Consider the following 17,738-nt stretch of genomic DNA (forward strand, 5'->3'; position numbering starts at 1 on the left):
CATTTATTGGGCACTTGCTGTAAGACACTGTTCTTAGGGAAACAGAGAGAGATACAAGACACTCTATTATCAATCAATCTTGAGATCTCCTCTAGTGTAGGACATGGCATGTATATCTTTAAGAGAGTTCGCGGTGAGTCTATATTATGGAAGATCTCAAGTTTGCCAATTTGATCCCTCCTAGGTCCTCTCATTCTACATGACCGAAAACCCATCATTTGCTTTGCTTTGGATGATCTGTGTAACAGGATTTCCAATAAAAATATTGATTCCCAATAAGATTATCATTAATCACTGAAAATATGTATAATACACTTAGTATTTAACAAGTCCCAAATATATCAGATTTAATGTTTACCAATTTTAAATCTTCAACATCAAAAGCAGAAAACATTAACTAAATGCCCACCATTCAATAACCCACACATTGGGATTGACACTCACCACTGATGGGTGAAAAATTAACCCTGGCAAGAGAAAAATGAGGTTGACAGCAGAGTATGGACTACAGGCAATATTGTCCTGCTAATGCTGATGCTGGCTGGTAATATTCACTGCATCTTGGTGTTACTTGTGAGTAGAAAACAGAAAGAGGAAAATGTTAAGCCTTTGTGGGAGCATTTAGAAAAGAGCAAAAGCACTGATCCAAAAAGGGCACTATAACGAGCAGGAGAAATAAAGATGGAATAGAAGAAAAGATTGATATAAGGGATGAAATTGGGAATGAGAAAACTCATAATCTTTCCTGGCAGGTTAGTGAACTTTTTATGGCAGGACAAGCTAAAAAAAATGGATATATAACATTGCCACATATCACATACTGAATTTACATATTTATATAGCTAGACAATCTGAAAGAAGACCTTATAATCATACCTCCATGCCGGAGGGCATGTTTCTACATTCACAGACACAATTACTCTCACATTCACAGGCAGGGGATCTATCAGCCATTTCATGTGCTTTTCAACTTGCTTGAAAATAAAAAAAACAACAACATCCAGTCTATTAGTTCAAACTCACAAAGAGAATCACATTCCCAATACTAACTAAAGCAGAAAAAGGGAAATTATCATTTAATTTTTTGGACTTATTTTTGAATAATCAAACCCCAAATTATATTATTAAATACTTCTTGTTAATGATATAATACTTTCCAAGTTAAGAGTACTGTATGGTAAAACTACTAGATTCACTAGAGTGCTCCAAATGGTTAGGAAATACAAAATATTTTTAATGTAAAATATGGCAAATTAATTCTAAATTTTAAAACCAGTCCACAAATGTTAAAATATAAGCAGATTAGGGGCCTAGCTATTCAAAAACATCAATGACTTCATTAAAATGACCAACTTTTTCTTGATTTGTAATCAGCAAAACAATCATCTTTAACCATTCTGGCTTCCTCCCAGGAGAAAATTATAAACTCAGTGGAATAAGTAGCAAATGACTACTCTTGTCACTGACAATGTTTTTGGTTCTTTTCCAGAAAAGGCAGTTCAGGGTAGTGAGCAGAGCCCTAGACTGAGGGTCAGAAGTCATGTGTTGGAGTCCAGGCTCCATAACTTACGAGCTGGGTGACAAGTAAGTCATCTTTGTAAAATGGTGGTGACAGTTGTACTACCTGCCTTCAGCGCTCTTGTGAGTCAAGAGCTTTTTAAACTGTGGGTCAAAGGGAATTATAGAGGAAGGGATCTCGGAGCTGAAGCCCTTCATTTTGCTGATGAGGAAACTGAGACCAGAGGGATGACTGGTTCAAGTTCACACAGGCAAGAATGGCAGATCTGGGATTAGAACCCGGGCCCTTTAGGATAGGGCTATGAAAGTAGGACTTCTTATTTTTTCAACTTTGCCAAGGAAATTATGAACAGAATGTAGGAAGAGTACCTGAACTTGATCTATAGAATCAATAATGATGATAATACTGCCTTGATGACGAGCAGAGAGCTTTTCTAACCACCGTGGAAACTCCTCGAGGAGTTTACCGGGATCCAGTGTTAGCCCAGATACTGACCAGGAATGCTGCATCAGCTGCAAGAAGAGAGACGCATATACATACACACAAATTAGTGACTGCATGGTTTGTTCAGGCTGGGATAGCAGGCAGAAGCTATTTCTATCTATAGAGACAAAAATGGAGATGTGGAAAAGGACAAGCTTCTCCAGCCAGGAGAGTTATTCACTTAATCAATTCAAAATAAATGTATAATTCTGAAAATACTTAAATTACTGTCAGACACTTAGAAACTCATTACAGTTATAACATATGAAGTAAGAATTTGCTCACAGGGGAAAAAGTGTCCGGTTTACCTTTAAAGTCAATCTTTTAATTATTGAGGCTGACTCTGAGCTGGTGGACATGGGCCTCCCCACAAAGTGATACAGAATTAGGGTGTTTGGAGAATGCTTTTGTTGCAGCTGAATCCTACAGAAAAGACAAAGTACTTTTTTGAGGAAACAATTTGGAAAACTATCTTTATCATTCTCTAAAAAAAAACCCTTCACATATCTTTGAAATTAGTCTTCTAAGCATTTTAATTCACTATAAGGAGCTTTATCAAATACTATCAATCTGTGAGCAGTTACAGATTCATAATCTTTTTCACTGTGCTGAAATCTGCCTACTAAGGGATTATGGAATGTTGGGATTCTTTGGATCACTAATCATTTCATTACAGATTCATTTCAACTATAAATTGAAGCAACTATCTGAATGTCTCCAGCCAGAGTTGTTTAAATTAGAATTTAAAGTACAATTAAAATGAATGGTTGAATTTTAAATAACACATTCTTCTAATGAACTAAGGCCATTTCTGTGGTAAGAGATAACCTAAGTATTTCCCGAGTGTACACACAAATTAAATGAAAAGATTCAGGGGAAAAAAAAATTAGCTTTCTATGTAGTGCAGCGCAAATAATCACTGACAGACTCCTTTCTTATGATACCTTGTTCAACTTTTATGCTGCAATCAATTAAACACACAGAAAAATTATTGGTTAATGTTAAAACTCCAAGGAAAAGACTGAAGGCACCAAATATCATTTTAATGGCTCAATATTTTAATCATCCATTTCTTAATTTTGCCATTGTTAATTTTGTCTCAGTTTTCAATGAAATGCAAATTAAAACTAGAGCCTAAAATAACTTCCCCAGCTCCAAGGTTCCCCATGAACTAATCATTCCCATTTTCTCCAGTGCCCATAACAGAACATAATTACTGTTTGCACTTAATGATCACGTCTTTATATGTCACTGAATTGTTCCCAATGACAGCTGACATTTATATATTGTTTTAATATCTGATTATGCTTTATGTCTACTAGTATTTGTATATATGTGTATATATACATATATTGTTATAATTATAGCTAAGTTTTATATAGCATGTCAAGATTTACAAAGTGCAATTCAGTGACAAAATTGTGCACAGACTAGATTGTTCCGTCTAATTCTAATTAAATAAATGAAACTCAAAAATGAAAAGTAAATTGAAAAACACAAAATAGCAACAAAAATTCAAACCATTTAGATAAAAGAAGTGATTTCCCAGAGCCTGGTCCTCCGGACACAAGAAGGGGTGGGATGGGTGCTGCTGCTGCCACAAGGTCATTTAGGCGCTGATAATACTATGCATAAACAAACAAAAATGCAATTGGTAAGGGTTGATGCAAAAAGCTGACTATGAGTTTACCTGTTTAGAACAAAGAGAACCTGAATAAATGAATTCAGGAAGTAAGCTAAACTCCCAATTTTAGACCTGCTAGGACTTCTATCCACACTGGCTGATAAAGTACACTTAGATACAAAGGAAAGAATCCAAATCTGATTGATGGAAGATAAAAAAAAAAAAGCTGCAGCGGTCTCAGGGCCAACAATGTGTGACTAGAAATTTCCTGCAACCCTAGTAAAGTGATTAGCTGGCATGGGATTTTAAATCAACGCCTGAAGTTCTATTCCTGGAATCTCACACAGAGTGATGCACTTGATTGGCCTCTTAAATAATTTTGATAATGATGATGGTTCTAAAAATACAAAGTCCTTACATTCTTTATCTCATAAAACCCAGTAACAGTCCTAATTACTTGTGACAAGATCTACTCTTAATTACAGCAAAGAAAACTGCTTTAAATGACTCACTAAAGTTCCCACTAAGTGTTAGTGACAAGACTAAGAACAGACTCAGTTCAGAATTTCATTTATGATGAAAAAAAGTCATGTCATTCCTTTGTTCAAAAACCTTCAATGATTCAGCTTGCCATTCAAGATCTCCAAAACTGGGTTCCCATTTACCTTTGTGATTTTTCAAATGTGAACTCAAACTAGAGGCTGGCTAGGGTATTCACTCATGCTCTGAACCTGCCTTGTTCTTTTTCATTGCTATCTTTTTGCTTAAGCTGTTGCATTCATTTAAAATGTCAATATTTCTCATACTCCTGTGTAAATCCTACTAATTATTCCATGCCCCGGCTGGGTTCAAGTTCCTCCTTAGTTTTTCTCTACCATTCTAGACTGGACTCTGGATGGGGCATTTGGCTGTATCATGGCTGTAACACCAAGAATCTACCTTCTGGTACTAAGTTTTCAAGGTGCATGTTTTGTTTCCTTAAGTTAGAATGTAATGGATTCAAGCAGAGACTTATGGTCTATAGATCTTCATATCATTTGTAGTATAGGATTGAAATATGAAATATGGGATGGAGAGAGGCATTAAATATTTTAAAAACATTATATTCAGAAAAAATAAATATGATTTTTTTCTACAATTCTACAAATTTCTACAAAATGCTTAGAAAATTATGATGTTTAAAAACTGATTGCTGAGCTATCTGGGGTTTCTAAAGCAAACTCTGGGAAATTATGTAAATCATGAAACCAGAAGTTGCCTTAACTTTTAAGGCTTGAATCCTGAGGTCATCATTTCTCAAACAAAGATAGTTTGTGAAGAAGTTCCTGCTATTCCCTCAGTGGGCTTCCCCTTTCTGGTTTCCTGCTGCCAGCCTCTAGAAAGGACCCTCTTTGGTGGCAGATGAAAGAATGATCAGTTCTTGCTCTGTCTTGATGTTCCTCCAGTTTCATGGATCAGTGAAATGGACTAAGTGGTCTTCATGGCTTTTCAACATATTATTATGTTTCAACATTATAAAAAATTCTTTATGTAAAACTTGGTTTGATCTTATATTAAATAGGAAAATTCCAGTATAGGAAAGCTTTCAACTTCAGAACTGTGTTTTAAATTTGCTGTTGTTTTTAAGTTAGCGGTCTGAAACTCAGATTGCTCTCATTGAAGCAATGCACTGAATATTACTGCTGCAGGATTTCCAGGAGAGATGGGGAAGGAAATCATTCCTGAATACCACTAATTTGTGAATTTTCTACCTGTGCAAAGTAGAAGTGCTGCTTCCACAAAAAAAGAAGAGGAATCTCCTAGTGTCCATCACTCCCCAGTGGAATGAGTCTAGACCAGGCTCTCTTCACATCTCTCTATCTGAGTCTTTTGTAATTCAAATGCTGTGGTATTTTTGTTGCCTTGTTGTTGTAGTAAGAAATGGGTTTTTAATGTCCTCTGGCCTTAATCTGGATATTTTCAGATCTTGATCCAAATTTTATCCAGTATCTCAAATTTTTTAGCTCATCTATCTCCCAGAATTGTTGTAAAGATGAAATGAAATAATAATTGTAAAAGTGTTTAGCATGGTGTCTGACACATAGTAAATGTTATATGTAAACTATTATTGATATATATTTATTATACAATTTATCTCACACACACACTTCCCAAGTTTTCTTAATTTTGTCTAGAAACTAGAAGTGTTTGACCCTCACTATCCTTTGAATTACTTTGTTACCCTGATCCTGAATTGGGTTATTGCAGAGAATGAGATAGGAAATGTCCTGATTCCTAGATTTTGCTCACAAATTATGAAGGATGTTTCTAACAAGTGATTTTTAAGATTTTCTGCTTTGTTGTGTGGTATTAATAAATAAAAATGCATTTCATGTTCACAAGCCGAAAGGCTTGTCACTCTAGGGACTTGGCTTAATCTCTGTTCATTTCCTGCTACCTATAATCAATCCAAAGGATCAGACTTAAGTTCTTTTGAGGTTTTTTTTTTTTTTTTTTCCTAATGAAGTCACTGTTTTTGTCTCTGTAATATAGATAAGTACTTGCTTTCTCAAATCCTAGATCATATGCTGAATTAGAAGCTTGTTGAAAAGCCTCCATTTGCTCTTGTTCATCATGGATGTCCCACAAAACGTCACCATAATCATCTTCTTCTGGAATGGTAGAATCCTCTTCATTGTCCAAATCTTTCATTTCTTGTTCTGTGTTCTCAAAGCCCAATATATCCTAAACAAGAGAGAGCATCAACATAAAAACAGAAAGGATAAAGACACATTTGTCTCTTTAAAACTCAATGCTGATATAATTCATGATCTAAAGAAAGATAAGATAAAAAGCTATAAAGTTTATCATTCTAGCTAGTGAGTGAATGTGTTCAGATATCAAGCTAGAGCTTGATAATTTATCACACATACACATGAGCTTGATTTCTCTCAAACACACACACACACACACACACACACACACACACACACACACACACACTTCCTAAGTTTTCTTAATTTTACCTAGAAACTAGAAGGTTGGGTTGGCCCTCATTATTCCTTTGTGATCCTAATCTTGAATTGGGCAATTGTGTATTCTCCATGAAATTAATGAATATTATTTGTTGCACCTACCTAAAATTCAGTCTTTGATTTAGCAGATAAAAATCTCTGGACACCACTTAATTCTAACTCTAATACCTTACAAGCTTTCTAAATCACATTAGAAGACAGATTCTAGTATATGTCTATAACTCTGGCTACCAGGGAAGCTAAGGCTATTAACGCCTTGAGTGTGAATTTTCTGAGCTGCAGTGGGCTCCAATGATCAAGTATCTGAACTAAATTTCCCATTAATGTGGTTGGCTTCCTAAAGTGAAGGGTCACTATGCAGCCCAAGGAGAAGTGAAGTGGCCCAGGTCAGAGATGGAGAAGATCAAAGTTCTTATGTCAACCAGAGTGGGATTGAATCTATGAATAGACTCTGCATTTCTAAGCTGGATGAAATAGGAAGACCAAGAATTTATTTAAAAAAAAAAAAGGAAGTTTGCTAAATATTGCCTTTTAAAATTCCTGCATCAACAATTCTAATTCTCTAATTTTGTTTGTCAAAGCCATATTTTTAACACCATATAAGCTAACACAGAAATAATTACTTTATCTACATTTTAGAACTGTCTGTGAATAAAATTACCTCAAGGTATGATTTTTAAATTACCATTTATCTAACACTTTTCAAAAGGAGATATCAAAATGCTTCATAGTTGGAGCAAGAGTAAACAATTCTATGAGCTAGGTAAGGAATAAAGAGAAATGCTTTCCCATAGTAATTTAGTAAATATCATGGATAAAAGCCATCTCTGATAAGAGAAATGAATTGTTCTGTCTTATAAAGTTTTAAAAAGTCCAGAAAACCAATAGTTCTCTTACCTGATTTTGTCTTGAACAACCAAATTTATGGAAAATTATCACCTAAAAATACTTAATATCAAGTCGTAAGTATAATGCCTGTAAACCCATATACCTGTTTAATAATTTTTTCCACATAATTATAAGTTTTATATACTCCTTCTGCAGGCTCTCCTTGGTGGTCAATAATCTGAAAAAAATGAGACAGAATGTTTTAAGTGCTGAATTATTTAATGAACACGGGACTTACAATCATAGTCTTAACTGGAAGGAGTTCAAAAGAAATAGAAGATGACCAAATTTAGAGACATCACCGATCCAGTTGTTCACATGGACTATTTGTGCACAACCTGTGGAAAAGCATTCTGAGGTCATACTGGTCTGATTGGCTATAGTTAAACACTCTATACTTTGATCCCAACAAAGTGATGCAATTTTGGTCCTCTTTGAGTATGAATGACAACCACCATCAGTACAATGCCCTCATGAAAGAGCATAATAATCTTTACTTTGTAGGAAACTGTAAATTATAATAGATTATAGGAGACTGCCTAGAGCAATAGGGATTTAGTAATGTGACCAGGGCTACATGGCCAGGAGTGTCAGAGGTGGGATTTGAACTCAGGACTTCCTGGCTCTAAAACCAGTTTTCTACACATGAGGCGTTCTAAAAGAAATCCATAATTCTAGCTTATCTAGAGAATAACACTTTGTGAAACCATATATTAACTTTAAACAAATTTCCATAAATGCATAATCTTCTTCCTAAGGATATAGTTAATTAATCATGTTATGACTAATTCTAATATATGGATACTAAAAGGTCAATGGAAAAATTGTGATAATTTTACGGTATAAGTAGTATAAAGAATATAATTTGTTATTTTCTTAAGGCTCATCTTTATTTGATATGTAATTCATAGATTCTAAAACCTATAATTAATGAGAGAAAAATTCTGGCATCTGGCTATGTTTACTTTTCTCTAGCTCATCAATTTTCTACAGAAGTCTTCAATTTTACTGTAAATAACTAAATAAAGTTAAAAAAATCTCTCTCTCTCTCTCAGTATATGTTCAACCAAGCTTGTACTCCAAATTAAAATAGACACTCGACTTGCCATCCAGAGATTCATGATGCAAGAATGAGCTAGGCAATGCAGTGGTTAGTGCTGGATTTGAAATCAGTAAGGTTCAAGTGTGAATACTGCCTTGCTCACTTACTAGTTGCATGACCCTAGAAAGTATTTATTTATTTAATCTTATTTAATCTCTTTCTCATCCTCAATTTTCTCATCTTAAAATGGAATTAATATCAATACCTATCTCACCAATGTTCTTCTGAGGATCAAATGAAAATTAATGTATAAGGTGTATATTATCATCATCTTTATCCAGTTGTTACTGAAACAATGGGATGGAGCCAGAGAAAAGTAATATTATCATTATCAGTTGTTTTAAATTTTCCTATGTTTTTGTAAAAACAGCCTGCAAAACTGAACAAAAATGTTCCTTTCTCCCTTACTTCTAGGTCTGTGGAGGTAAAAGTCGACCTAGACTTTCCCAGGATGACAAGGCTCTCTGGGTAGAACATAAGTTGCTAATTTGGCCAACACACTTAGCCACTGCTACCACTTCCAGTCCTTAGTCATAGAATGCTGCTCTTGCTCTAGAACCCAACCCAGGAGGCTAATTTATAACAAGTATACAGGATAAAAGGTCTAGATCATTTTTGTGGTTGTGCAACCAAGCCTCTCGACATTACAGCAATGGGGTTTCATGCATCAGTCAAGTTTTCTTTAAAATTTACCTTGGCCTTGTTAGATTTGTTCAAGTAAGAAACTTGTTCGATCAGCCGCTGGACAGAGTCAGAGCTGACTTGGCCATCCTCCAAGCGATGATAGATCAATCGAGGCTTTCCTTCAGAGTTTTTCAAAAATGCCTCTTCACAGTCCTCCAACAAACAGCTAGATTGGAAATCAGCATTTCTTGTGCTACATTACACTGTTGCAGCAAACAGTTTAATCAATCAATTTAAATTTCATTAATGGATTTGATTATAAAAACTATTCATAAAAGTCCTGATGCAAAAAAGAGCATTTTTAAAATTATTCTTTGTTGATCAAGAAGTAAGATTTTCTTAAAGTCATGATAACTTACATGCTGGTGGCCACTTTAAACTATAATATCACAGCTGAACTCCATTTTTTTTCCTTTATATCTATAAAACTTAGGGAATATTTGGAGCCAAACAGTAACTTAGATTTTTAACATAATGGAGCAAACTCATGCTATAAATATAAAATTTAACCATGCCATTTATTTTCAAGTGGTCAATTTGTCATGATACTTTCAAATATTCCCTCAAGCTATCATTTTCTTGCTTCTTTACTGCTACATTCCGGAGTATAGATCACAATTATATTATACAAATTTGGAATGCTCTCCTTCCCAATCTTTGACTCTCAGAATTCCCAACTTCCTTTTAAGACTATTCAAGCAACACATCCACTATCCCCACTCAGCTTACCTTCCCTCTCTTCTGTATTTATCTCATATATTTTGATTTACTGTGGTAACATGTGATTTCTCTGTGTTGCTCTTTACTAGAATGAAGTGATTTCAGGGCAAAGAGTGTTTTTGTTTTTTAATTTTTTTTTAATGTCTAAAGAACTAAGCTTATGATTGGCACAAAGTAAATACTTCATAAATGCTTGTTTACTGATTCATCCATCAACAGAGACTGCATCTATCATTGCCTCCATTTCTTCATCACGTTCTCACTTTTCAAACCATTGAAGTTGGGCTTCCAATCTCACTTCTGTAAGGAGATCACTAAGGAACTCTGAACATCTCTAAGTCCAGCTTTTTATTGTGTTAGTGACACTGCTCACTATTACTTTTCCCCCCCCTGAAATGCTGACCACCTCCTCTCTTCCATCTGTCTGATAACTTCCCAATCTCTTTTCCTGGTTCATCCTGGTTCCTGCTGCATGAAGATTTCCAAAGTTCTGTCCTGGCTTCATTTCTCTCTCCATGAACAGTCACGTTTATTCTTTTAGATTGGATTATTTGCTCTATGCAGATGACACCCATAATTCCAAGCTTATCTATCTCCTAAACTTTAGCCCTTCATGTTCAAACACCTCCTGAGCTTTTCTGCCAGCTAGATGTTCTGTTGGCACCTCAAACTCAGCATATCCTAAACCAAACTCCCCCCCAATCTGTGTAAAGGGCACCAACATTTCCTTTGCACCAGATACATAGTCATCACCTCCTTGTTGCCCCTCCTCCAATCTCCTTATTCCAATAGCCATGTGATTCTTGCCGGGTATCTCTGACATCTGTCCCCTCCTTGACGTTCACATGCTCACTGCCCTTGGTCACGCTGTTCGGCCCTTATCTCCTTTTGCTCACGGCCTCCTATCTGTTCAGCACCTCTCCAATCCACTCTTTAAACAACTGACAAAATCATTTGCCTAAACTGTAGATCTGTACTCCCTAACTCAACATTCTTTCATGGCTTCTATTATAAAATACAGGCTCTTTAATGAGCCCCTTAAGATCTTCCACCATCTAGAAACTCAGTGAGTTTCTGCTTTTATTTCCTATTACTTTCTTTTCTTTATGTTCTAGCCAAATTACACTACTTGCTGTTCCTCAAATGCAACTACTCGTGCCTTGGCAAGGCTCATTTCATTAGAATATGGGCTCTTCAAGGACAGGGACTATCTTTGCTTTTCTTTGTATCCTCCATATTTAGAAGCATGCCTAGCACATAGGAAACACTTATTGAATACTTCTTAAACACTCAAAAACTCACACAGCAACACCTCCTTTCTGAGACACAGTCCTTCATTGGCTCATCCTTCCAGGATACTGATCGTCCATCAAAGATCAACTCAGATGCTCTGCTCTGAGGCTTCCCCCAGGCCTTCTCCTCCCTCACTGGTGTCCCTACTGTAGCTACATTTTTGTCTTTGTATGCTCAGTTTTTCGCACAGTGCCCTGTCTGTAGTACGTATTTAACGAAATCTGTTCAGGTGAAAATCTGATTATTGCTATGGATGAGTCATTTCTCAAATTTCTTCTTATCTGGTCCTTTTCACTTGTCTAATCATATTTGCTTTGACTAGAGAACTAGTAGAATTGAATAGATTGAATAGAATACAAGAAATTGAATTTATAGCTGGATTTTAAACTTTATTTATTTATTTATTTTTGCTGAGGCAATTGGGGTTAAGTGACTTGCCCAGGGTCACCCAGCCAGGAAAGTGTTAAGTGTCTGAAGTCAGATTTGAACTCAGGTCATCCTGACTTCAGGGCTGGTGTTCTATCTGCTGTACCACCTAGCTGCCCCATGGATTTTAATTTTTAAAAAAAAATGACTTTTTATAGTTAAGAAAGAGAACCAGAAAAACTCTGATAGTACCAAAATAAAAGAAATAAATTATTACTATAGCACTATCTCCCTCTAACAACATAGACAAGATACAAGTTATACATATTGAAGCAACAGGATTTAATGAAATGATTTAAAAAGGGAACTCTGAGAATTTCAGGGTTAGAAGGGATCCTCAAGGTTCTATACTCCAGACTACACAGGAACCAAACCCCCCCCCAAAAAAAAAAACATAAGCAATAAGTAGTCACCTAAATTCTTCCTGAACATCCCTTATGAGGGTAAACATGTAACTGCCCAAGACTGCTCATATGAAATGTCCTTTACCATTTTATTTTGACATCATGAATTCCTTTGGTTGTCTAACCTATGGGCCTCTTCTCGGAATGTTGTTTAAAAACACAGGATAATCAAGAAAAACAAATGCATTGGAATAGGGTTATCAAGATATTCTGCAGTTCTCAGGCTGCAGATTAGAAACCCTTGCCTACAAAGAAATTCAATCTAGATTTTTAAAAATCTGCAAAGAAACATCTATATTTTCCAATTTCTTCTTGATTGTCTTTTCTTCCAAAAACACCTCAAAGGGAGTCTTCAAATAGAGGCTGGACAACCACAGTGGGTTATGTGATCTTAGGGATTCTTTCCGGAGAATGAGCTGGAGAAGATAATCATCAAAAGCCCTTTCAATCCTGATAGTCTGTGATTCTCATTCCTAATTACACGTCTTCTTTAAAACAAAAAACTTAGTGTACAAAAATCAATTTAATAAGCAAGAAAAAGAAGGGTCAAAAATAAAATTTCATTTTAGAAGTCTGAGGTTTCTTTTAAATAATGAGCTCCCCTGGTATATTTGAAATGTCCTTTCATTTACATGTAGCAATTTAGGAATAAATCAGAGAAAGTGATTTATATTTTTATTCTTACCAAAGAAATGAATATTGGACTTTAAATGGTCCTTAACCAATAGAGATAATGAATTTAAGATACATTCGGTAAGATGAATGAGTAAGCACATTTTGGTGATGTGTTTCAATTAAATAAAGAGCCATTAGAACACTTTTTAAGTAGCATAAATTAAGAACATAAAAAATTAAATTAGAATGCATATTTTAAATTCATTTTTAGCAATCTGTTTACTATATAAAAGTGCAGACTGATAATAAATTGTAGATTCATTATGCTTACCTTGGCAAAGTTAAATGAATAAACAAAATAACTAATGAACTCTTCTCAATTTCCCATTTTCTTACATTGAAATAATGATTTCCATTCTCTATTGGAAAATAAATTGCATGGAAGAAATATCCTATTGTCTCACACATCCTTTGGAGTTTGGGTGAATAGTCCTAATAGCAAAAATGAGAAAAAGGAAAGCATGATGTAGTAAAAATTTAGTTAAGCCTTAAGTAGCTCCATACTATGTAAAGGCAATGTGGAGTGGGACACAAGGGCAAACTCTGGATTCCAATCCAGTTCGGTCACCAGCTGCCCATGTCATCCCCTTTCTAAACCTCAGTGTTCTAATCTGTAAAATAAGGCATTTGGATGATCTTCCAGCTCTAAATCCTATCATTCCACAGAATGAGTATTATCTACATGAGTCATTTTGAGTCTTTGTAGATATATATCTATTACAAGGGAAAATAACAAAATTTGCTAGATGAACAGAAATCAAAAATGATGTCAATCCTAGATGCAAAAAAATACTAAGAAATATCAAGTTCACCACACTTAATAACATTCAATATCATGGCAGAATCAAGGACAAAACGACATATTGATCTGCCTTGAGTCTTGGATTTTCTTATGAAACAACATGGAAAATTACTTTTAATCTTCCCTCCTTTCAGAATGTAGGCTTCTTGGGGGCAAGAATATGTAATGAGGGGTGGAGATTCAGGATTCGCAACTTCTGTAACATTCAATTAATGGGGAATCAGGATGTGCTTCAGGATAGGAAATAAAATCCTGCCTTTGGAGTTTCAAAGATGTCTCCACTAATCTAGGCACCCATTCTTGAAAGAATGTAAAATAAAAAAAGAAAACAAAAAACATGGAGAACAGATCTCTAATAATAATGTTGGCAAGTGTCTAAGATAAGGGTTCTTAACCTTGTTCTGTGTTGTGGAACTCTGGTAGTTTTCTGAAGCCCATAGAAGCATTCCCAGAAAAATATTCTTAAATGCATACAAGAAAATACAAAGGACAATAATGAAATCAAGATGTATTTTTTCTCATCCAAGACCATCTGAAATCTATCCACATGCCTCTGGTCTAAGACTATAGTGGCAAAAGGTAGAAAAAGTTTAGCACAGGGAACTCTCTATGCATATAACTGGGAGCGATGAAACAGGGATTGGATTTTCCTCTGCTTGAGGAAGCTTCTAGGTTAGGGAGCTTCAAGGGTTCAGAGAATCTTTTCAGAATGATATCCTGTCTTTCTCCAACCTTGCAAACTGGCAGAAGCTGATTCAGTCCTACCAAAGAAGGACAGAATAAGAGCTAGGGAAAAAATGGGGGTAGACAGGAGACTAGTGGGACTATCTGCAAAGGCTCTGAAAGAAACTGATGAATGAAAAAGTATTTATTGAAAACCTATTATGTATGAAACACTGTGCTAAGCACTGAGGACCCAAACAGAAAAGCAAAGATGATCCCTGTTCTTAAGGACCTCAAATTCTAATGAAGAAGACAATCCATATAGCAACTTTTGATGGCAAGTCAAGATCTTAAACTGCAGTTGTGGCCAGTCTTGTCTCCCCAGAAGTTGGCCCAAGTCACTATAACATTAGATCTCCTACTACAGAAGATAAGTAATCTGGATTAGAAGTAGGGTCAGCTTTCTACAAGGAAGTACTAATATTATTTCAGTGAGTCTGCATTTTATTAGACACTCACCCTCAAAAAAATGTCCATTTCGGGCTGCGTTTCATCCGTGTTGATGAGGTAACATCTGACTGTATTACTCCACAAAGAATGTGAGAACAATGGAGTAACTTGTAGTAAACTAGCCACAGCAGCATCCCAGTCGTCTGTAAACAAATGAAATGTGATTGTTTCATAGAAGAAACACTAGCAATCTTTCGAATGATATTCTACAAGAGGATTGTAACAGTTAATGGATACTTTTTACTGTACTTTCATGTTTGCAAAGCACTTTTTTAGAGAGTACCTTATTTGAGCATCAAAATAACACTCTAAGAGCGGAACTGTGTATATGATGATCCTCAGTGTAGCAGAGGAGAAATTTAGTTATTCAAATCAAGCCTCCCAATTGGCAACCCTTTGCAGCAGAATTCAAAACCAGCTTTCCCTAACTTCCTTCAAACTTTAAAAAAAATTCAACAGATTATATTTGGACACTTAATAATGTAGAAATGATCTTTTAGATGAATATATTGTACTAGAAGTTATCAATAATTTCTTCAATTTGCCACCTAGGACTATCCCACCCCCTCCCCTGATAATGAGAGCCGCTGGTGGACTCATCCAAAGATGCCAACTCTTACTGAGATTTCTCTTCTAAGGGAACTTCAACCAATTGTTAGTTGAAAGGTAAGGAGGACATTTTTTTCAATATCACCTTGGTCAAGCCAGGCTCCTCCTCTGCCCTGTGGGCTTATCTAATTGGTGATGACTGAACTATATACACTAGCCTCAGACAGTTACCAGTTGTGTGAACCTGAGTAAGTCACTCAACCCTAACTGCCTCAATTTCCTCTTCTGTAAAATCAACTGGAGAAGGAAATGGTAAGCTACTCCACTATCTCTGCCAAGAAAATCCTACAAGGGGTCATGAAGAGTCAGAAATGAATGAAAACAACTGAACCACAAACTATACTGTTTCCAAGATAGGAGCTGGGAAAAAAAAGACATGTAATTATCTGACATTTGGCTAAAAGATCATTAAATTTTGTGCACCATGATAAATGTGAAAATATGCATGGAAGAATTGCACAAATTTAACATATATTGGATTACTTGCTATCTAGGGGAGGGTGTGGGGGTAAGGGAGGGAGAAAAAAAATTGGAGCACAAGAAATTGATTTTGAAAGATCCAATTATTTGCACTGATTTTCAATTCACTTTCTAATAAAACTATCAAAATAAAAATTAAAAGAAAAAAAGGTCATTAAGTTTTTATTAATGCCTTTTAAAAATATCCAAATTATTTGTGCCTGCCACTAAATTTCTCAATTTCCTTATAACAAATAGTTAAGCAAAACCAAGAGACACAGAGACTATCTCATAATTTCCCTTCTCTCTTTTGTCAAAAGGTAATGGGTATATTCCTTGTCTTTGGTAAAGATGTTATGTTTGTTTCCAAAGACATTTTTTGGTAGGTAAAATTCTGTTGACATTTAGATAAAGGTCATTTGGACTTTTGGAGCAATAGTAACACCAAAACTCATATATACATATTTATATAGTATGTCTGGTTGATAAAGAGTTTTCTTACCACCGTATTGTGCTCAACTTAAAAACCTCATTTCAAAGGTCCAGCGAGTCACCCAGATTCAGGTCACCTTGAGTGGCCACCCACCTCATACTTCTAGTTCCCATTCTGCAGGGACAGAGACTAAAAACAAGTGGGGGCCAACCCCTCATAGGCCACATTCTTGATATTTTATTGCACTGTTAACAAATTCAGGAGTAGAAACATAGTTCTGATACATCTTAGAGAAGATATCTATTGAACTGTACTGCCCCACAGATTTATAAGAGATTAGAATCTGTGTGATTCCTGGATAAGCCAGGTAGGGGCACTGTGTTTCCGGGCCACACCCTGCATCTCTAATACTGGTTAGCCATACTGCAAAGACATGCTGTTATACATGGTGATTATGTGATCAGGGAAATGGAAATCCATGATTACTTTAGGGGAAAAAAAGCAAACTTACATTAATGGGCATTATAGGAATGGTCACTCGTGGGCCAATCAAGTTAGTCCAAAACAAAGTGTATCTTACCTCGGTTAACATTTGCAAATGGTCCTTCTACATCTATGGAACTATGAGCAAACTCAGGTCCCCTGTGAGACTGTTGAAGCTGCATCATACTGCCTATGGAGGGCTCCCTCCCCAAGGCACCGCCACGCCAGTAGTCACATTGAGTTCCAGTAGCTTAAAAGAATAAGTTACAGAATGTTACTTAATAAGCCTGCTTTAAAAAAAAAAAATCTTACTATTCTCTTTTCTTTACTAGCTTCCTAATTACTTATCATGTTCATTTAAGATATTCCTATTTCTTGTATAGAGCTATAAGAGAAAGCATTATTAGATACCAAAGCTTGGAAACTAGACCCATCTAAACAAGAGCCAATTAGTATTAATAACTTATCTTAATAGGGAGAAAAGCACCTAATTGTATAACCATTTGTACATATTAAATAAATAAGCAGACTGTAGTTACTGGATGTCTCAATATACAAGTAAACTAGGGGTGAAGAGGTCAACCTGATTTTTTTTCCTCTATTTCATAATTCTGAAAATTACTACATTTTCCTCTTCTGCATTTATACCTATAAAATCTATACCCAAAGTTTCTGAATGTGCTCAAATCCTTTATATAAACCAGGAGCTTTTTTTATAGAAGGTACTCCAGAAGTGATTCTGATACTATCTTAATTTCAAAAATGCCAATGTATCTTTGTTATTTAAAACATGGTTTAAAACTTAAGTCTTGAATATGTATTGTATCACTTCATTCAGATGGTATCATCAGAATGAGATGTATGACGTGATTTTCTAAATAACTGAAGACAACCCCTTAAATGCTAAAGCTTTTATTCATTTTGGAAAGAAATCTTTCAATATACTT

General features: G+C 35.4%; 1 protein-coding gene across 1 annotated transcript in view; it reads right to left on the reverse strand.

The window, feature by feature from the left end:
• The window catches only part of NPHP3 (nephrocystin 3), a 46,020-nt gene that overhangs the window by 20,327 nt on the left and 7,955 nt on the right, over positions 1-17,738 (reverse strand). Inside the window, exons 4-13 of the mRNA XM_074271115.1 lie at positions 16,889-17,041; positions 14,817-14,950; positions 13,104-13,264; positions 9,324-9,480; positions 7,632-7,706; positions 6,171-6,350; positions 3,524-3,627; positions 2,311-2,425; positions 1,888-2,031; positions 877-974 (exon numbers count right to left, since the gene is read on the reverse strand). Coding sequence (XP_074127216.1) covers positions 877-974; positions 1,888-2,031; positions 2,311-2,425; positions 3,524-3,627; positions 6,171-6,350; positions 7,632-7,706; positions 9,324-9,480; positions 13,104-13,264; positions 14,817-14,950; positions 16,889-17,041 — 1,321 coding nt within the window. The remainder of the gene's footprint in view (positions 1-876; positions 975-1,887; positions 2,032-2,310; positions 2,426-3,523; positions 3,628-6,170; positions 6,351-7,631; positions 7,707-9,323; positions 9,481-13,103; positions 13,265-14,816; positions 14,951-16,888; positions 17,042-17,738) is intronic.

This window comes from Sminthopsis crassicaudata, chromosome 5 (genome assembly GCF_048593235.1).
Source record: "Sminthopsis crassicaudata isolate SCR6 chromosome 5, ASM4859323v1, whole genome shotgun sequence".
NCBI classification, from domain to species: domain Eukaryota; kingdom Metazoa; phylum Chordata; class Mammalia; order Dasyuromorphia; family Dasyuridae; genus Sminthopsis; species Sminthopsis crassicaudata.